General features: G+C 40.1%; 1 protein-coding gene across 6 annotated transcripts in view; it reads right to left on the minus strand.

Moving 5' to 3' along the window:
- Positions 1-22566, minus strand: part of EXOC6 (exocyst complex component 6) — a 212935-nt gene that overhangs the window by 162326 nt on the left and 28043 nt on the right. For all 6 annotated transcript variants that reach the window (XM_025179786.2, XM_006113178.4, XM_006113179.4 and 3 more), the window contains 4 exons: positions 2605-2776; positions 1242-1289; positions 1052-1142; positions 11-56 (listed from right to left, as the gene is read on the minus strand). In XM_025179786.2, the coding sequence (XP_025035571.1) occupies positions 11-56; positions 1052-1142; positions 1242-1289; positions 2605-2776 (357 nt within the window). The remainder of the gene's footprint in view (positions 1-10; positions 57-1051; positions 1143-1241; positions 1290-2604; positions 2777-22566) is intronic.

The following is a 22566-nucleotide window of genomic DNA, read 5'->3' on the forward strand; positions in this document are numbered from 1 at the left end:
ATTCACTCACCTTTTTACTTTCATCTGTTCTTTTAGTTTGCTGTACATTTCCAGTACTACATAAAAACATAACAAAAATCAACCCATTTAGATCTTATTGCAAACTGAATACTGTAGTTAAGAAAAAATATATACTTTTTATTTTAAAGTATATACTGTATATTATTTTAGTCTTAGATTCACTTACACACTTTTCTCAATTACCTATTACAAAACAAACAACTAAAAGTAGCAAAAATAAGGTTCCAAACTGCAGAGTAAGAGGAGGGAAAGTAAACTATTCAAGAGAAGTAGTAAAGAATTTAAAAGTGCAACAGTAATTTCAAATATTTTTAAATGTAAACACACTAACTTTTGTTTAAATGTCTGTCAACCAATTATGTTTACAGAATTCCATAAAAAATCTGGGGAATTTCATATGAATTCCCATAATGGAATAATTCATAGAAAGGCAACAGTACCATCTACTGTCATTATCCCAAGTCACAACAGAAAGGTTTGGTAGTACAAAGACAAGGTTCAAACCTATCTACCAATATCATATATATTATAAATGTGCACTATGAAATGCAATGTTCTCAAACTATATATATGAAAATGATGCTGTTCAAAAACATACTATTGTAATAGTGCACAATGTTGAAATTATTACTATAAATAATATTCACAAACTTTTTTAATGTTTTCCCTTAAACTTTTAGACACAGGAAAATAAATATTACATTGCAACTTCAATGGTTTAAATACAAACATATTTATTGTATGATAAAGATGCACAGGCTTAATTTTTAGACAAAGCTGTATGTTTATCCTGTTTATCCTATGTTTACCCTACTACAATTATTAAAGAATAAATATATCATCACAAGACCTAGATTTGGACATATTTATAAGAGTCTAGTAACTCATCTATAAATTTCACATTAAAGAATATTGAAAGGAAAGGAAAAATAAAACTGCGGAAGCATTTTAGGTATAGTGACTTATCTCATCGTTTAATTACCATTGTAGTTAGACAAATGTCATTATTACACACATATTTGTAACTCACCTGGAAGACACAACTGCAGTTTTTCCACTACTGTTGTGATATTCCGCTGCTGAATTCTACATCGGATTATTTCCTCTGTTTGGGCTATCACCTTAGATATTTTGTAAAAAAAATAATAATAATAATAACAATTAAATTATGCAAACAAATTTAATTTGCTGCAAATATTCAATTAAAAATATTTTCTCACCTCTTTCCCAGATTCTTGAAGCCTTCGGTTGGTATCAGTAACTTGGACCTTAAAAATAATTTCACCTTTGTTAGACAAATATGCATATATTGCCCTGATGTAACTGCTCACCCTTGTAATTAGATCATGCTTCATGAGAAATTTAGAACAAAGAAATGCAAATTCAAATTAACTCTACAGCTTGAACTTGAACTTTTGATCGCAAAGGGCTTTTGTTAATTTCAATTACTTATGACAGTTCTTTCTAACAGATTCTGTGGCAAACTTCTCAAATTTACTTGGGATTTTTGAACTTTACTTGTTTCTGTAGGTCTGTCAAACAATTCAAATCATTGACCCAATTGACCACTGGTCCCTTTTTGATAACCTCAATAAGCTCTATGTGCCATTCATTGTCTGTAAGAAATGGTGATTGCATTTTATGGTAATTAAACATTCATACTTTGCTGAATGCAAACACTGGGTGGTTGATTAACATCAAACGTGGAAATCTCCAAACCACAGCAACATTTTAATGCTGCAGGTGCAGGCAAAGCTCAACCTCAGATTTTCCCACATATTAAGTGACTCATTAGGTCATCATAATAAGGAAGCACATTCTAGTTTATTAAAAATCTCATTAATTTCCAAACAAAGATGCTCAATGACCTCATTGACGCTGTATTTGGTCTCTTGTTATCTGAATATCCTTTATATAATGCTCTTCTAATCATAACCTCTGGTGAACTACGCTCATTCTGTCTGGTGTGCATATTTTGCTCTCCAAAGTGTAAAGAGAGCTAAAAGGGACAGGTCTCACAATTCACTATTCTGCAACCTGACTTCTGAGTAAACCTTAGTCTCACTTCTAATGAATACCACCACCACAACCACCTACTATTTTAGAGAGCACAAGAATATTATTTTTTTTAAATGTACAACTGCAAGTGGAGGCCCTCCGAAAGAATCAAGATTTCTAACAATATTTTTTCCAAATCTTAAATTGAGAGATCTGATACATAATTTGGTAACCAAACAGAGTAAAACCCAAGGTCTATTAAAAGAAATATTGTTTTTACCAATACTTTGCCTTCTAAAAGTCTTCCAGCATTACTTCATAAAATGGTGAATTGATTTTGGCAATGTTTTAAAAAAAATATGAATGAAGAAATCAGAAAATGAGACCTAAAATATTAACATGGCAATTGTATTATCACAGTAGACAAGACATTCCTAAATACCTTTATTAATTTTTGAAACTTTAATTGTAAACATCAGGATTTGTATGTACATCATAAAAGTCTTATCCCTTAAAATGAAACATTCATCTAGTATTAATCAATAATAAACATATGTGCACATGTATACGTAAATGGTTTCTTACCTTTAATTTTTCTGCATCAGCCCTTACTTTAAGAAGTTCTGTAATTGCATCCACAAAGCCCTGATGGTGAAAATTACACATCTTTTCTATCTCTCTGTCATGGTTACGTATGCAAGCATCTAGTTTTTCCATAAACCTTTGGTGTGCATTTGGCTGGTCATCGTACACAGACCTGTTAAATATAAATTACAAAACATAACTTTCTTTTTCTCAATAATTTTCATCTTTTAAATTCAAACTTGATGCCACAATTACCTAATATGTAAACCACATTGCTGAAATTATTAAACAAAAGATGTAATCCAAAACCAAGCTCTGAATCTGACCCTTATGGCATTAATCCCAGTGCCTAACCAACTATCTCATGGTTGACCTCAGCCTCACTGGTCAGTTACTTATGCCCCTATGCTCAAATATGAGTACAAAAGACTCAGATTTTCTGACCACTTTAAATAGAATGGGTCACTTTTCCATCAAATTCTACTGTTTGTTAAAAATAAAAAGGGGTGTGTGTACTATATATTTCTTCTAGTATGCCTGCCTAACAGCATATTTGCCCAAATAAATATATTTTGCAAGCCTCTAGCAAAACAGTTAAGAAATACCCTGAAGCATTCAGCCCTCTAGTGGACTACTATCAATATGACTAACAAAATGTGATCTTTTCCTTCATAAAAAGAGTTATATACAGTTCCAAGTGTATAACAGGGCCAATATTTTAAAACACAGATACCTAAAGTTTCCACCTACATCTATGTTTAGGCACCTGAAAGTGGTCTGATTTTCAGAAGTGGTGAGCCACCATCACTCCTATTGAAGTCAGCCCTTTTGATAATCACACTGTTTTTATTTAGGATCCTACCTATGGATTTAGCTGCCTAATTTCAGGCAGCTTTGAAAACTTTGGCCTTGGGACTTCACACACTAGTCAGGAGTCTGGGTTTTTCCTGAATTGCTTATAATTCAACAGAAGACAGACAAATGAGGACTAGGGAAGCAGATACAATAAAAAGCAAAATTAAGAATGTAGTTCTTTAGTTCCAAAGCTTCAGTGGCATAGCCGAGTTAGTCTGTAACTGGAAAAACTTTAAAAACTACAAATAGTCTAGCAGCACCTTAAAGACTAACAAAACATGCAGATGGTATCATGAGCTTTAGTGAGCATAACCCACTTCTTCAGATGCCTGGAGTATTAAAACTCCAGATCCAATAATAAATAATGGAAGGCATGGGGGAAAAGAAAGAGGGAAAGAAAAAAAAAAGAGGAAAAAAAGTGAATCAGATTGTTCACATTACAAGAAGCTGATAACTTGTTAGTTCCATCTGTTTTAATAAAACATTGTTTTGCAGCTTGTGGGCTGTTTTTGCAAGGGGGGGGTTGGTTCGTTAACTCTTTGAAGGTAGGACTAGAATTAATGAACTTCATGGAAGAAATCTCTTAAAGAAAAACTGAAAATGGAGACAGCTCAGAGAAATACCAGTCACAGGAAGAAGGCACAGACAAGGAAATGGACAAGGAAGGGATATACTGAGTGGTTAATCTTTAAGCTTCACTAGAAGGGACATGCAAACCAAAGTGAGAATTACAAGTCGAGCCTTATGTGGATACATCATTGGTACCTGTTTCTGCCAAAGGATCTACAAATATAAAGTGGATAGCCGCAAATTTGTAGGATTCTAGATACAAAATTTGTATCTGCATCCACATCTACAGAGTCACCCATGGACATCCACATCTGAAGATGTTGATACTCCTGATCAGCAAGGGAAAGGCAATCAAAAGATTAGAATAGTGACTTGACATGGTCACAATGGCAGCCTAGACAGGTAACTGTTGGAATGGCAACATTGAAAGGAGCAGAGCAAGAGTCGAGGAAGCCAATAAGAAAGTTTTAGTACTGTCAACTCAAAGAATCCAAAAATGATCAATCAAGCTCACAAACTCATAATAAATATGGCTTAAAAATTAGATTTTTTTAAAACTGACATTTTAATTTGCCTTATAATTTTTTTGTCTTTTCATATTTTCAAAATTTTCTCCACCACCAGGAAAGCCAAGATGGGAAATTAATATTTCCCTCCCAAAAGAAAAGCCAAGATTCTCAGGTAATCATAGGTGCTGGAACTAGGGGTTCTGCCACAGCCACTGGCTTGAAATGGTTTCCATTATATTCTGGGTTTGCAGTTTGATTCTGTGCTTCTCTGCACCCCACTATAAAAATTGTTCTAACGCCCCATCTATAATCACCTTACCTGGGCTTTAAAGAAAAACACCAAGATACTGTAATTTGTAGAGACAGACAGATCATACACCTGGACTTTGAATATTTTAGTCACAAATCTAACTATGTTTTCCATTTTGCTGACGTTTATAGGAAAACACAGTCATAGCATGAAAGAGAGCCATGGGCACATCATATTCCATGGAAGTCTCAACCTTCATTTCCCTCACTATAGTTATTTATTGCATTATTCCTCCATTATTAGGGAAATAAAATTAAACCAAAATAATGGAAAAGGCTAAAATAAGCAAAGATCAAAATCATCCCTTCATTCATATCCTACAACTACTATAATAATCTTTGCACAAGGTATGCGTTGTGTGGTGTCATTTGAAAATGAATAACTCGCTAGTCATTCATGTCACGAAGGACTGTGTGTGTAGTAACATTATATGTAAAGATATAAACGGGAGGTGGAATTATAACTGAGGTGTGTTTATCAGACAAGCCTGGGGAGTGGGTAAATCTGTTTCTCAAAGACCGTAAGGATAACCTGATACGTTTAGGCAGGTGTCATCAAAGCTGATGGGCCATCATCCACCAACTGTGCATTCTTTGTCAAAGAAGAGGATCAAAAACAAACAGATCTGCATCTTAGCAAACAATAACATGGAACATCTTTCAGCACAAAATACCGTAACTCCAATCTCACAGTGGGAATGAACTTCATCTAGAGTTAACCCTCAGGAAAATGCGATAAAAGGATGACTGAATTATGAAAGTGAGCAGAAGAAATATCCCAGGGGATATCTTCCCATACATCTCTCTCCTTTTCAACTAAGACAACAAAAGGAACAGCCATTGTACTTTGGCAACAGGTCCTGGCCTGAATGTTTGGTCTGCACTTTTTCTGGAAATATGTGTGTAAGGCGTCCCCCCAGCGGAGAAGGGGGGGGGTGAACCCCCTCCCCCCAGTAACCCTTCTCCCTGGTCACCCCTCTCGTTCCAATATAACTTCAATTACGCCTGGTATCGCTGCGCCTCTCAACGCCCAGGCCACGCACCAACCTACCCGGCTGGCTGGCCGGGGGGAACGGGGTCCGGGCCCGCCCTCGCTCCGGACCCCGACCCAGGGCCCTAGAGTCAGGACTCCTGTCCTCACTCAAAACGGGGAGGGTCTGGGAATCCTAAACTCCCCCGCTCACGGGTTCCACGGCCCCGCCCTGGGCCACTTCTTCCCCCCCCCAGCCAGAGTCTGTCTCTAGCCCTGACCCCCCGGGTTAAACTGCACCCAGGGCCGCCAGTACCTCGTCCCATCTGCCTCCGCCGGGGCCGCTCCTCCCTTACTCGGGCCTCCCCCTTTTCCTGGTCCGGGGTCCATTTTTAAATTCCCCGCTGGGCGCGGGGGGATGACGGGCCGCCACACGTCATCGGCCTGCGCCCTGCACCCGGGGCGCGCTGGTGACGTCACCCCCGGCGCGGTCCCGGACGGGCGCCGGCCCCCCCCGGCATCCCCGCATCCGGGCGCCGCTATCGCCCGTCCTGGCTCGGCCGGGGCTGCCTGCCCTGGTACGGCTCCGGCTCTGCCCCCGGGTTGCCGCGGGCCCGTGGGGGTTTCCGGGGGTGGAGGGGCTACCCCGCCACAATGTGGTAAGGGACTTCACCTTGAATCAAGGCTAGTTTGTTAAGTTTAGTCTGTATAGCTTTTACAACAATTTCCAACTTTAATGTCTTATACATGTTGTGACGTAGTGGGGGTACTTGCTGGGCTGTGGTGACCCCTGCTGTCTGGAGCAAGACCCAGCAGGGAAAGCCTCACTAGGCAGAGGTAATGCCAAACTTGTTGAACCAGTGGCCAGACACCCCCCATGGAGAGGAACAAAAGGAAGGTGGAATGCTGCCCTGGCTGGGGGGCAGGGCTTGGAGAGGGTTTTTTAGTTCCTGTCTGGAAGGCAGAGAATAAGGAGCTGGGGAGGGGTCTGGGACTCCCCTATCTCAAGGGGGGACACTGAGGCCTCTTAGCCCCAGTTCCTGTAACCAGGTTACATCTGTGCTGCGCTGTGCTGGAGGAGCAATAAACCACCCTCAATTCCACTGGCTGGTGCAGTCTGTTTGTGCCATTTCGGGGTGCAGGAGACGGGGAACCCCCAACGCGCCGTCACACATGTACTCACTTAAAACCTTAAGGTAGGAGACTGTTCCACACACCTTAAAAGGGAAACACACCTGTGTTCAGGAGAGGGCTGGACAGTACAGGACATACATTTGAGGGCTGAGGGAGATCCAGGATTAGAAATGTAAGCCAGAGTGAGATTTGTGTGTGCCTAGCAAGATGCATCTAACCACAGACATTCAGGGTGTTAGCTGCATGCTGGAAGGTTGTTTTTGAGCAGCAGCTAGAGCTGCCAAGTACTATGAGGCACCCAAGCATTCAGGGCAGGGATGACATATCCCCTTGCTGGTCTGGACTATGGTCTAGAATGGTGACAGGCAATTTGTGGCCTGAGAGCCACATGTGGCCCATCGGGGTTCTATATGTGGCCCGTGAGACATTTTATTTACTATATCCCACGTGCAAAGTTCCAAGATTTCATTGGTTTCTGTCCATGAAGTTTTTTCCCTAGAGACTGCCATGTGAAGGGAGGTGCTTGCTGATGGCATTCAATCAAAGCACTGCAGTCAGCACACCCTACAAATGTTAGGTACACAAGCGCAGTTAACAAAACTACTCTATCCCAGGAGACCATCTTGTTTGTGACAATCTTGCAGCCTACTAAGATGAAGGAGGGTCATTCATGCGGCCCACTTACTAGCCTAAGTTGCCCATTGCTGGTCTAGAATGTCAAAATAGTACAGTACACAAGCGTATAAATATTCTTGATACTTCATTTTTACTTTACTGCATGTATTTTACAAGCAAACTTTGGTTCTCTCCAAGGCCATCCTTGGGGGGGGAGGGAGGTGTGTGGATCCTGAGCCAACCCACCTTTTGTCAGGCCCCACCCCTCCCCACCTCTTCCAGCCCCTGTTACACTTCCTCCTTCTCCCACTGTACCTCTGGCCTGAAGTTCCCTCCCCAAGAGACATGATCCACGAGATTACCAGGAGGCTTAGCACAGGGTCACCCCTCCACTCACCGTGGAGGCGGGAGCCATGGAATGTGGAACAACCTGGCCCCAACACGCTGGTCTCTGCTCCCCCAAATCTTGCATCATTTGGGGGAGCACTGCAGGCTACTAAGTTGCTCCGCTTCCCGCCACCGCAGTGAAGTGACGCAACTTGGCTGGGAGATGGCAGCAGAGCAGGCTGCTGCATTGCTCAGCTTTCTGCAGCTCCGATCATTGCAGTGAGTGCAGGGAGGGGGCATCTTTGCTGTCACCCCATGCCAAGCCCCCCAGGTAACCCTCAAGCTGCCCTGGGCTGTACAGGCTAATATTAATATTGAGGGGACCAACCCATTCATAGGACGGTTGGAGCAGCTGCCACAGGGTCCCCCAAAGGACTAGGCCTGTGGTGGCAGCCACAAACCCTTCTATGGACTGGCCAGCTCTGTTTCTGTCTTACAAAAAGAACTCTCTCAGACATGCCGTTAAAATAATCTTCATGTATGATAGCATATGATTTCCTATTTCTGTAACTTACTATAAAAACTTAGCTTTCAAATGTTTATAAAAGTATATTTGCTGTGAGTGAAATTCACCCCAGTGCAAGCTCTGCTCAAGATCTTCCATACCACTTAAATCCTTAACAAAGGGCTTAATGTGATGCAGAGTCCCTTGGATGAGCTTTCTGCACTGGATGTATTTCTGCTATAAAAAAATGTCCTTCCCCCTCCTCTCTCATTCTTTGGCAAAGAGAGTTAGCTTTATTCTTTTAAAAAAAACGTTGTTGAACTCCTTAATCCACAGAGGGAAAACCGGGAAACAAAATACTAAAAGAATCTACTGAAGCATTTAAATGCAGATTCATATTGCATTCTTAGATAGTGTCCATGTATTTGTCCCCAGAGTACAAGGGGAAGTGTTAGTCTCTAAAACGTGACGAATTTTCCTCTTTCCCCAAAGACCTACTACTGCTGGACTAATCTTTGAAGAAGACCAACAGTATTTCACTGTGTCTAGAAGGAAACTGTAGAGTTAGTCTGAGGTTCAATATTTGGGGGATATAGCATCTGGAGCTCTCTAAAACTTTGTAACCTTCTTGGTCAAGTTCATGGGGAGGGGAAGAGTCCTATCCTTCCACACTGCTGCATGGAAGTATGAATTCCCATCCTGAAATCCTTCTTCTGACTATATTCTCTAGGAACAGTGGAGCTTGGGGGTTTACTAGAGTCATAGAAACTTATTTGCTTAATAAAGCTAGAACTGAAATGTCTACCAAGACAATGGCTTTTCAGACAAGAAAAAGGACAGAGAAGATATGATAGCTGCCCTTTCTTATAGGAAGAAAAGACAGGAGTCCTGTCTTTTGTTTTAGCAAGACCAGACTAACACAGCTACATCTCTATTACTTTCTTATAAGGAAGAGCCTTGAATTACTGGAGGTTTCCCACTTTGAGCCAGACTTATACTTAGACCATGTCTTCACTACATAGAAGATCAACACTGCCGCAATCAAACTTCCAGAGTTTGATTTAGCGAGTCTAGTAAAAACCCGCTAACTCAACTCAGAGGGTGCCCCCAGCAGTGCCAGTATTCCTGTTCCTTGTGAGAAGTAAGGGAAGCTGTAAAGACTGCACAGACACTCAAATTAAGGTACCTAGCTGGAGTTGCGTATCTTAATTCGACCTTCCCCTGTAGTATAGGCCTTCCCTGCAAATATCCAGCTGGATTAAGTAGTTGACATCAGGAGTAAGAGAGGTATTGAGCAGCTCTGCATAGACAGGAAGTGTTTCTCAAGAGCAAGAAAATCCCTGGACTCCCAGAGAGTCTATCCATTAATACACTCAAGAAAGTAATTCAGGGTGCTAAGAACTGTGCTTAGTCTCTACCTCCCTACCACATCATGTGCAAACCTGTGAGCTGCTTGACCTGGAACAGCAAATGCTGTGGTACTCCAGGGTCCTAATATGGGACAATAATCTAAGCAGGATTCTGCCTCTCCAAGAAAAGGAAGGAGCTGAAGTGCTAGAACCTGCAAAGCAGAAGCAGGAAATGAAGATGCTGATAAAAAAAAGAAGCCACCAAAACATGGCATGGAAGATATTCTGGACATAACACCTGCACCAAGACATCACTACTGCCAAACTATTAAAAGGGATTTGGACATGGTCACACTTCTGGTATTTTCTGCCCATCCAGCAAGCTTGACTGTTCGATGAAAAATTGAAGCCATCTGCCTGGAGCTAAACAGAAGATGACTTCAAGGTCACATGTAGAAGGAGTATAGTTGGCTAGGGAGTGGGGAGGATCTCAGAAGCAAGAAAATTATCACTCTGCCAAGTTCAATTGGCAGAGGTGAAACTCTTGGTCGAGACTGTTCAATGAAGGAGTACAAATGTACAGATTTTTCTGTAATATACGCTACCCAGTCAATTGTATGGCTGTATTGCCATGTTGGAGGGACAGACGTGGGAACCTTGCATTGCCAGTTCTATACATAGCATGTGGACTAAGAAAGAACTTCCTTTTCCAAGGTTATTCATCTACAGTGTTCATGAGAGGTTTTATTAAGTTAATTTATCATGATTTAATACTAATAAAAAGCAGGGCTAAAAATATAGATGAGACTCAGAAGGAGAAAAGGATTTTGAAATATGATGTGATGAAACAAACTCCATACACTAAATATTTACTACTCAGATACATTAACAGGGAAATAATTGGGCACAAAAAGACTGGCAATATATCGAAGACATTATCAATACAATTCACAACAAAACAGTGTTCAATCAGGAAATTCTTGGAAGCACCTAGTCAGGTGCAAAATGGTTCAGTGTTCAGTATTTATTTTTATTTACCAGTTTTTGTATGGAGCGCATCATCTTCATATCTAAACACTTCATATATATTCAGGTTAACACTTTCCTAATTCACAGAAGGAAGGAGAGGATAGTCTTACAACATTCATGAGAGGTTGCAAAGTATTGTTATTCCCATACTGCAGAAGGAAAACTGAGCCATAAACAGATTAAGCGACTTTCCAAAAGTCACACAGAGAGGCAGTTGCTGAGTCGGGAAGAAAACCCAAATCTCATGTGTTCTAGTACTGTCCCTTAACCACAAGACCATTCTACCTTTCTATAAGGACACCTAATATTTGCTGTTCTCTGTACTGCATCATGCCTTTCCATACAAGCAAATTAACAAAATGCTGGTGTATATATTCTCTGAAACATTATCTGACAGTCTATCTTTAAGCTTCAGCAAGTAACACAGAAAGTTACATTATAAAATGACCCTAACATGACCATCACAGTACAGTTTTTATGATACATATGTAAAGAGCTCCATCTTGTGGGAATGATGATAAATTAAATCTTTTCTCCAATTTGTGATAGAAAACATGAAAGTGATCTTCTAAAATCAGACAAGTTATAATTATATCACAGTGTTTCAAATAAATATGTACTTTATTATCTAAATAAATAAAAAATAGGAGACATTAAACATAATGTTTATCAGGTACCATTAATCAATAAGGTAGTATACATAGAAATCCAATCTGCATCTATTTTTTCTTTGCTGACCAACTGGCATATACCACTTCAAGAATATTACCAAATAAGTACATTTTAAACTAGATATTAAATTATAAAGCTTTCCTTTTCTCTTTTTTAAATCTACTGTGTAGTCAGCATTAATCACATTTTTAAAAATATCTTTTGCAAATACAGGAGCTAACTGTTTACATTTTAAATGACAGCTTAGGTTCTAGAGCACAAGTACATGTCAACTCTCACTTTTCTACCAGTTACTTTCTTTTTATCTTTAGCATCAGGGTTTGGAGCTCAAGAACAAAACCCTAATACTTCTGTTTAGTTTCACACATGAACTCATAGGGAGAAAAGCTTTACAGACTTATACAAAGACATCAATTTCTTGATAGTTCTACCATCAAATCCTCTTGTGAGAGGCACTCATTTTCCTTGGCTTCAGGGGGTAGTTGAGTTAGTCTGTACAGATAAACTTAAAAAACAACAAATGATCTGGTAGCACTTTATAGACTAATAAAACATGTAGATAGTATAATGAGAAGTGGGCGATGCCCATGAAAGTTCATTATACCATCTATATGATCAGTTCCCAAACTGGGGAGCACGCCCCCCTGGGGGGACATGAAGAAATTCCAAGGGGGGGGGTGAGATGGAGAAATGTTCATAGCGAAAAAAATGTTTATCAGTGTAAAAAATTACGAACTGAATTTTTTATTAAAAGGGGGGTTGGAAGATGGTAAAGAAGAGGTATGGAGGTGTGACAGTTTCTCAAAAATTAAAAAGGGGGCGTGATGCTCGAAAAGTTTGGGAACCGCTGATCTACATGTTTTGTTAGCCTATAAAGTGCTATCAGACTATTTGTTGTTTTTTAAGTTTATCATTTTCCTTGGACAGCCGTTCACACCTGCATTAGAGCCCTGAAGATCTCACCACTATCTTCTAATCTTTATTCCCTCACATCCTGGGCAAGGTGTGCCCCAGCCACTGAAGATAATTAAAGAGACCATAGTCTTAATTATATAAAAGTGGCCACTGACCTGTAATTCAAGGAATTCCCTCTGCATGCACTCAGTGCATCCATTCCACTGAATTTCCAGCTTCTAAAGTCTCAAGGGCCAAATAACATTATTTTAGAAGGTCTTTTTAGCATTTAACATTATATGGTCCTCATGTATTTCTATTATAACTCTCATTCTACTGGAAAATGCCAAGGATTGAGCATCAGGAGAAATAGGTGAGACATGCTATGTGACTCCAGGCAAGTAACAATTTCTTTGTGCCTCAGTTTCCTCATCTGTAATGTGGGAATACAGGACTTACTCAGGTTTTTATAAAAATGCTTTAATAGCCTGAGATCAAAGGTGTTACAGACAGGTAAAGTGTTAGTACCAGGATGCCAGAAGAACTTTACTCAGGAACTTGGTTTATTGTATATTGTGGATTGTGCACAACTATAGATCTGGTGTTTAAGGAGTCTATGAACTCTTCAGAGCAGCACTAATAAGTCTCTTCAAAAGAGGCAAAGGAGGACAGGAAAGCCATATTCTACTCTCCACTGACCACCAGTGATGTGAAAGGAAGAGTTTACATTGAACATTCCTTAAGGATGTTTAAGATGCTGTCCTTAAAAATGCTTCTGGGGGCACTGTGCTTCCAAGAGTTCTCACTGCAGAAATATATAATCTGCCCCCCTCCCCTCCCCTTCCCTCCACCATGTACATTCTATTATAATGAGACAACGAAGTCCTGCATGTCAAGGCATGGTATTGTTATCCCACATCAGAAAATTTTAGTCTTGTTTATTCAACATATAAATCCCCAAACACAAGACTTTATTTTTATGTATAATACTAAAGATTAAATGAAGGGGGCTAGAGACTAGAAACATAATAGCTAAATAGTTAATATTAGGAATTATTTTAAATAATAAATGAACAGACCAAAGTTATTATTTCAAAGAACATTTTCTCAGTTTATAATTTCAAACTTCATTTTTAACACTGTATTGAAAATTATTACAGAAAAATCATTTAATAAATCATTACAGCAAAAGGCAAACTGATTTCTATTTCATTTCCATTGATATTTACCAAGTGTTATCCTGCCATGTGGTACGTCCACTTATAAATCATTCACAGGCAGAAACAGAAAAGCTAGAAATGTTAAAATTCTGTATTTAGCAAGAAAAAGAATAAATTTTGCACCGAGATAAAGATCAGTCTAACATATTTTAAAACCAATACAATTCCTTGACACATAAATGCGCACTCATAATAAATTGCAAACTTTATTTAATACATTAATCAACTTTAAGACCAGAAGGGACCACCATTATCATCTAGTCTGATCTCTTGTAGAACACGGACCATACAACTTCTCCAAAGAAATTGCTAGGGCATATCTTTTAGAAAAACATCCAATTTTCACTGTCAGTGATGGCAGTGATGCAGAATTCACCATAGCTCTTGGAAAACTGCATCTCGCTGTTAAAAATGTACACCTTATATCTGGTCTGCATTTGTCTAGCTTCCATTTACAGACACTGGATCATGTTGTACCTTTCTCTGCTAGATTGAAGAGCCCATTATTACATAGTTGTTTCCCACTTAGATATTTCGAGACTCTAATCAAGTCACCCCTTAATCTTCTCTTTGTTAAGATAAATAGATTTATTTATTTGAATTGCTATAATACATGTTTCTAATCCTTTAATCATTCTTGTGGTGCTTGAAAAATCAAAGAGTTCAAACACACTTCTTGAATTGTGGACACCAGAACTAGACACTGTATTCCAGCAGCAGCTGCATTACTGACAAATATAAGGGTAAAATAAACTTCCTACTCAAGGGTGCCCTGTTTATGCATCCAATAATTGCCAGAGCACTCCTGGCTAGTGTCACACTGGGAGCTTATGTTCAGCTGATTATCCAACTCAAACTCCCCTCACTCCACACACACTACCTTATTCAGAGTCACGACTTCCCAGGACAGAGTGTCCCATCCTGTAAGTATGGCCTACATTCTTCATTCCTAGATGTATATATTTGCTTTTAATCATATTAAAACACATATTGTTTGTTTACGCCCAGCTTACCAAGAGGTCCAGCGCTCGCTACCAGTGATCTGCCCTATTAACTATTCACCACTGCCATAATTTTTGTGTCATCTGCAAAATGTATCAGTAATGATTTTATGTTTACTTCCAGTTTATTAATAAATATGTTAAATAACATAGAACCAAGAACCAATCTCCGCAAGATACCGTTAGATTCCCCATTTACAATTACATTGTAAGACCCATCATCTAGCCAGCTTTTAATTAAAAAAGGAAGAAATACTTGAAATTCTTCCCAACAATACTTATTTCTTGTGGCTTTCTTGCCACAAGAAAACTTGAAAAAGAAACAAAAATATCAGCAGAAAAACTGTGTCCCTTGATAGCTGACCTCTCAAGCTAGATAGGCACACACATGGACTTCCCTGTAACCTTCCACGACATAAGAATCAAATCATCGCCTTAAAAAAGGTGAATTTATTAACAAAAGAAAAAAAATATACTTGATAAAGCATGCTTGGTTGCTTGGTGTTCCAGAGCAACTGAGAAAAGAACAGGTTAAAACAAAGAAAATGGTATCTCTGGGCTGTAGCTTAAATATGGCGAATGGGGGAGGAAAGGCATGAATGAATTCACACAAAGAAGTTTAACCAAACAACTAAAACAAAGAAAATTACCCTGAGTGTGACTAAATATACATTTCCCCTTATTCACTTACAATCCTTTCATGGTCAAGTCCACTTCCATGCTCCAAATTCCTTGGAGGCATGGTTGTCCTGTCTAGGTTTAAATCAATCTCTTTCTCCCAACTCCTGGCTTAAAACTCATACAAAGACAAATGGCAACAGGTATATATTTACAATTTAAATTTCAGCACTTTATCCCATTGGTTCTTCTGGCTCCCTGCCAACAATACCCTAGCTACCTGAGTTTAACGCGTTAGTCACCGACTGCTGACCAGCACTCCCCTATCCATCACAATATCTTTCACATTTTGTAATTAAACTGTCATGTGTTACCAGGTCAAATGCCTTATAAAGGTCCAAGTATATTATATCTGCACAGGTTGCACCTCTGTAAACCAGAACTCTCTGATCCAGCAACATACGTAATTCCAAAGGACCACAGATGTTCCAGGATGAGAGTGTCCTGGTACACTATGGGGGGTAGAGGGACCAGGAGCGTGGCACTTTGTGAGGAAGGGATGCAAGCCTGGGGGGAGGAGTAGATGGGGTGCAGCTCAGCGGGGCTGTGGGTGAGGCGGGAGCTGGCATGTGACTCATCTGGGCTGCAGGGGGGTAGGAGTAGGTGCACAGCTCAGCTGGGCTGCAGGGGGGTGGGCAGCAGCTCAGCTGGACTACAGGGGAAGCCAAGAAGCCTATGGGGGGGCAGGGCGGGGAAGCCAGCAGCATCAGGGCCAGAAATGACCTCCACGGTCCAAAAAATCCCTCACCCAGGACGAGTTAGGTCCCAAGGGTGCCAGACCAGGGAGGTCCAACCAGGACGAGTTAGGTCCCAAGGGTGCCAGATCAGGGAGGTCCAACCTGCACTATCACTTTTATCAACCAAACTTGTAATTTCATCAAAAATATCAAATTAATTTGATACAATCAATTTCCCACAAACGTATATTGATAGGCATTAATTATATTTCCCTCCTTTAATTATTTTTTAACTGAATCCAATATTAGTTGCTCCATTATTTTGCCAAGGATGAATAGCAGATCAATAGGCTTAAAATGATCCAGGTCAACTTGTTCGCCCTTTTTAAATACTGGCACAACTTTAGCTTTCTTCCAGTCTTCTGGCACATCTCCATGTTCCAAGACTTATTGAATATCAACATTAATGGTCAGTTGAAACAGTGCAACACAGAAAAGCACTTTCCTTTGCAATTAATACTTCATTACAGTTAATTATGTATCCAAGTAAAAGCAGAGGGCTTTTTTATTCTCCCGCATCCTATGAGACTCTATTATTTCCATAATACTTCAGCTCTTTTATTTTAAAGTATACTTTAAAATCAAAGACAGATTTTAATTAACTAAGCCTGCCATAACTTCTACATACATAGAAATGTTTTATAAAATGACTATATTCTATACCGAAAAATTATCTGTCTCATCACACTTCTCATGACTACAGTATTTTTCTGTAAGTACAGGCCTGGACCACCCAAATACATAAATATTTTCCAGTGTCCTCCATTTATATCCTATCCATTTGAATAATAAATCATGATATATACATGTTCTATACTTCAGTACTCTAAGTCCTCAATATCCATTATTGCTCAGTCGGACATAGAAGCTCTACAACAATTTCAAATAAGACCATTAAGTTACTGACATTGAAAACGTAGGTTCTCATCACTCTTACTTTAATTTATTAGGTCAGAATTGAAAGAGGTTGCAAATTTAGTTGGTGTAAATTAGACATGGTAAATGACAGCCTAAACATATTAAATTACAATTGGTTTGTTATGTGTCTAGTATGAATTCTGTAATAGCATCTTAATAATATTTTGTTAACCCCATAAGTAAAAGGCATTTTACAGTAAAAAAGGTAGAAAAATTTTCTGGAGTTTTCAATCTAAAGTTAGCTGTGAAGATAAAACAATCTGACAGACAGGCAGACTGGTGTAGGACCGCTGAATTCAAGAGGTGAGATTAGCATGTGAATTCAAGAAAGGGAATGAGTAAAGTAGAAGAACAAAACTTCCACAGATATATTTCATTTACCAAGAGCTGATAGCCCAGATTTTCAAAGCTATTTAAGTGCTGCTACATTCAGCATTGCAACCCTTACCCAATTTAGGAGCCTATTTCTCATTTCAAGAGATTTAGGCAGTTCGGTGACAATCAATAGGATTTAGGCTCCTAATTGCCTAAATTCCTTTGGAACGCTAGATTTAGACTCTTAAATCAGTTAAGCATTACAATGCTGAGTGCAGCAGTGCCTAAATCATTTAAAAATCTGCATGAACAGTCCTACTTCAGTGAAAAACGCTATGTATTTTGATGACCACAAGCACACAAGACTCATTCAAAAGATTATAGCTCCAGTAGCACAATGTTCCTTCACAGTTCACACTAGGACACTGATGTACAGTAGTCTTCTCAATGAGAAAACTTCTACTCAAAGTATCACCAACAAACACCGTTTTCTACAGAACCTGGCTACTTCCTTTAGTTATCCCATCAAATTATAGCCTACTTTTCAAATTGTGACATCATGAAATAAATGTTAATACAGGATCACAGAACTTTAATTATTCTAAAAATTTAAGTTAAATGGAAACTTTCCCTTTGTACTATTTTACAAACAAGTGTAACAAAAACAAAGATAAGATTACTCTGAAAAAGTTATTAATTTTCACGAGTTTTAAAAACTACTTACCTGATGTATATCATCTTACATGGTGTTCAATATTATTAAAAACAGCATTATGATTTAAGCAGTTTAATTGAACAGTTTCAAAATATATTTTTTAGTGTATCAGGAAAACTTAAATGTATCCATACTAAATCAATAAGTAAATAAATACCTATGAGGTGTTTGTATCTACTTAAATGAAATGAAATGTTTAGTTTCTCACTCATCAGAAGTACTTCAGCTAAAATTTTGGTATCTCTGTATCATAACTATTCAATGTATTTCTTCTGTGTTTTTAAGCAACTATCTACTCACATGATTACATAGCTATAATAGTAATTATTGTGACAATCATAGTAAAACTTAATGCTTTAATTTCAAAACTGTAAACAATTTAGGCAATGAATACATGCTTTACACATTCTTGCATATATAGTATTGTCCTATACACATCTGACATTTAAAATTATCTTCCACACTTGTATCTGAAATGTTATTTGGAGTGTAAGAAATTAAAGAATTCATTACTTACTTGCAATAGTTCTCTGAAGATATATATGCCAATGGTTTACCATTCTAGGGTTCTGTGGGACTGCACACAGTTCTGGCCGTAGCCCTCCCAGAGAGATCTAAGCTGTTGTACACAGAGACATCATCTCACAATACTTGGGCACTGTGTTATTAAGTACTTGGGCAGTCCCTAGTGTTCCAACAGTTAGTTCTTTTCAATTATGAGAAAAAATACTCCCTTAAAAGCAAATTTAAAATTTAAAGACATTAGGAAAGTTACAGATCCTCAGTTTTACATGGAGTAGAATGAATTAATTACATTCAATGAACATGCAGGTCTTCAGAAAATAATTTAAAGGTAATTATCTCTTTTCTAAAGATATAATCTCAGAGGACTTCTCACTCTAAAAAGCTCCATGTTTCTAACAGAAAGCTGTAATAGAATGTAGGAAGCAAGAGAAAGCTGTCAAACTGCCTGAACTAGTAACATTAACTTAAATACAGTTAATATTAGTTATGCAGACTATAAAGAGGTCTTGGCCTTACAATCTCTAGAAAGTAATTTGAGAAGCAAGCTACCCTATTCCAGGCAGCTGAAGAAATGACCATAACAGATGCTGGGTGAGAAGATGGTTCTAGGGAACAGTGGCTGGTAGACAGACATTACAGGAAAACCCAGCCCAGATTAAGAGGTCTGGGACCAGTAGCCATGTAAACTGGATGCAGCTAAGACTCCTCTCTCCCCCAGATAGTTATTTGGGGTAGTGATACCCACTTGGAAAGGGTCAATGGAGTGGTCAGATGGGGGGAAGCTCCAAGCACAATAAGGTAGAGCTTCCTCAGAGGAAGACTTTGCCACAAAAAGTCCCAAAAGGAGAACCATGTTACACTTTGGACTAAAAGGGAAAGTACTGAAGCCAGCAAGGCCAGGATTTGAACCACTCAGCCCCAGGAAGGAAGACTGTGGGGCTCTGGATAGGGATGTCAGCAACTGCTTCAGTAATCAACTATCTGATAAGTTTAGGCTTATCAGGTAGTCCAGTCACTACTCGACTACTCACTCCCCCACCCCTTGCTGCCTCTGTATCAAAGGCAGCAAAGAGGGAGGGAGCAGGAGCTAGTGCTGAGGGAGCCAGCTTAAAAGCTGGTTCCCCACAACACTGTCTCCACGGTGCAGGTAGGGGAGGCAGAGCACAGTAGCCCCAGAGCTGGCATGAGCCGGGACTGCTTAGTCCTGGCTTGCACTGCCCATGGGAGCTAACCCTGCTGCAGCTCTGCATTTTAAATGTAGTAAGAGCCGGGCTGCTTGCGCACTCGGCTCCTACTACATTTAAACTGCAGACCTGTGGTGGGGGTAGCAAGTGTCCCCCCTTATTGACTAATCAAGTATTCAATGGAATTTCCATCGACTACTTGATTAGCTAATTAACCGCTAATAACATCCCTAGCTCTGGAACTAGGGGCAGGTTAAAGGAAACTAAACTATGCTTAATAGTCCTAGAGAAGGAGTAGAAATTATATTTCAATTTCTTAGGTATGAGCGGATTATTTCCAAGAATACGATGAGCAACTGAGATAGGGGACTCCTGAGAAATGGCATTCTGGAAGAGGCTGCAGGGAAACTGCACTCCTCCAACATATTACATAAGCGCACACGCACACACACACACACACACAGGATGTTACTGTGAAATATAGTTTTGCACAAACATGGGTTAGATAGGATTCAGATAAACTATTACTTTTGCAGCTATGAAATAGGGGCTTGTTCTTGATTTTGGCAAGAGGAAGACACAGGACCATCTCTTCAGATTCAAATCTGGAATCTGATTAAGTGGTGTGATGAGTATGAATCAGTGACAGAGGCAGGTACTATTGACATTTTCAATTTACGTGATAAACAGTCCATCCTTGAAGAAAGCAAGTCGAAGGAATCTTTCCTGGGTTGGAAATGTAACAGGAGTCAGGTTCTAGCAATGTGAGAAGAGATTCAGAGAGATTCTTCAGACGCACTCTAGCAAATAGGCCAGACAGGTAGACAGTCCAGATGTACAGAGAAATACCTATCTAATCCAGGAGAAATTAAGAGGCTGGGACAGAACAGTCCTGAAGTGGGAAACACTAAGAATAGCCAAACTCAGTAGAAAGCTTAATTTTATATTTAAACTAGCAGATGTACCCAGTGTTGCTAAGGTCCCTGTTTTTTCGAGGGGGGGGGAGGGGCGCAGAAATGCAGGACTTGGTATGGCAGAGTAGAGGGGGTCAGTAGTGTGGCCTCTCCCCTATGGTCACTATGCAGTGTAACTGTCCCTCTTAGCAGCTCCCTCCCTTTCCATGTTATGGAAAACAATACCATTCCAGGCAGATCCCATTTGTCTGGCACAACCAAACCCTGACCTTGCTCTAAGTTAGAATAAGAGGAAGCTGAATTCTAAATTTGGTGGTCTTAGCTCTCACCAGTTAGGAGGAGTTCTTAAACAAATGGACTCTCAAATGATTGGGCAGACAGACGCACATTTCTGAAGTATATAGATTTCTTCAATGCTAAAGTGGTCTGAAAAATGTGGGAGATATATTATAACCTCAACCAAAGTAAATTTGCATGCACTTTATACAGACAATTCACAGTTTTATTTATACATATATAAAAACAATCACATGCTGTTTTGTTTATACTCATATATTATAGTTTTCAGCTGAGGCTACAGGCCTCATACAAATTACAGTAAAACCTGTGTTATCCAACACGCTCGGGGATTAGGGCATTCCGGTTATCTAAAAATTCTGGTTATCTGAGGGTCCCATCAACCTAGGAAAAGTCAATGGACAATAACAGTAAAACTCAAGTGTTTAATATTGGTAGTTTAGTAGTGTGAGGCAGTTAGTCTGACATTTCTATTTTGAGTGAAAGATTATTAGTACTTCTTAAATAAAAAAAGTAAACCAATCATGGTAAACCAAGCCAGGCCTGTGCGCCTGAAGATGTGACAGTATTGTGGCTGGGGTCAATGCCAGTTAATTTTTCTGGTTAACAGACTCCCAGATAACAAAGGTTTCACTGTATTAAAACAAATATTGCCTCTGAGTTTGGAGAAGAAGTGTGGTTCAATAAGGACTGGGTCTCTCTGGGCATAGGTGGCTGAGCGAGTAGTGAAATTCAATGGGACTGTGGCTCCCTAGGGCAGGGAACAGAGGTGTGCAGTGAGATTCAGTGGTGATGAGGGCGTCTCTGCTTCAGGTACAGTTAGAGTCAGTGTAGTTGGGATCTCTCTTGGGGATGGCAATAAAGTAACAATGGGGTTGAGGATTTAGTAACAGTGGGATTGAGGGTCTTGGGGGTTGTGATGCAGTGACTGTCAGAGGGTTTGGGCGTACCTCTCTGTGGTTTGGATGTAGTGACAATGGGATTGGAGGTCTACACGGATAGGGTCTGAGGTACAATCAGGGGATGGCAGTGTCTCTGGGATTTAGGGTCTCTATGGAACCCTGGAGATAGGTGACTGAGACCATAGTGATAGCTTGTACGGATGGGGTGGGTGGGGGGTTCTCTTCAGGGGTAGGGTGCAATGACAGTGGGAACGGGCCTCTGTGAATAGGGATGGGGTACAGTAACAGTGGGATTTGGAGTCCCTGTCTGGGGGTGGGAGTGCAATAATGGTAGAGGTGCCATGACAGTGGAGTTGGGCATTCCTTTCTAGGAGTGGCTAGGAGTGGAGGTGCAGTGACAGTTGGGGGTCTCTCTCTGGGTGTGGGTGTGCCCTAACAATGGAGGTGGGGGATATCTGAAGGAGGGTTTATAGTCATACTCTGTGGGGACTGGAAGGTCTCAGTGAGCTTCCAGGACCTATCATTGCTGCTGTCCCACCATGCCCTCCCACCCCTGTACCTCCCTGTTGGCCCAGCTCCAAGCCTATCCCTAACGAAGTGCTGAGCAGCTAGGGCAGGGTACTTGACCATTCCCTACTCCAGAGCTGCTACGTGCCACTCCTCAGACTCCTGCAGTTTCCAGCCCCAGGCTTGGCTTAGTTCCATTCCCTCAGGGACACCATGCCCACTTGTGATGGCATACTGGCCTATATATGGCCAGCGCCTGCCCACGGGGGAGTGGAGCCCATAGCACTGTAGGAAGTAGCAACTCAAAGTAA

This window comes from Pelodiscus sinensis, chromosome 8 (genome assembly GCF_049634645.1).
Source record: "Pelodiscus sinensis isolate JC-2024 chromosome 8, ASM4963464v1, whole genome shotgun sequence".
NCBI lineage: Eukaryota > Metazoa > Chordata > Testudines > Trionychidae > Pelodiscus > Pelodiscus sinensis.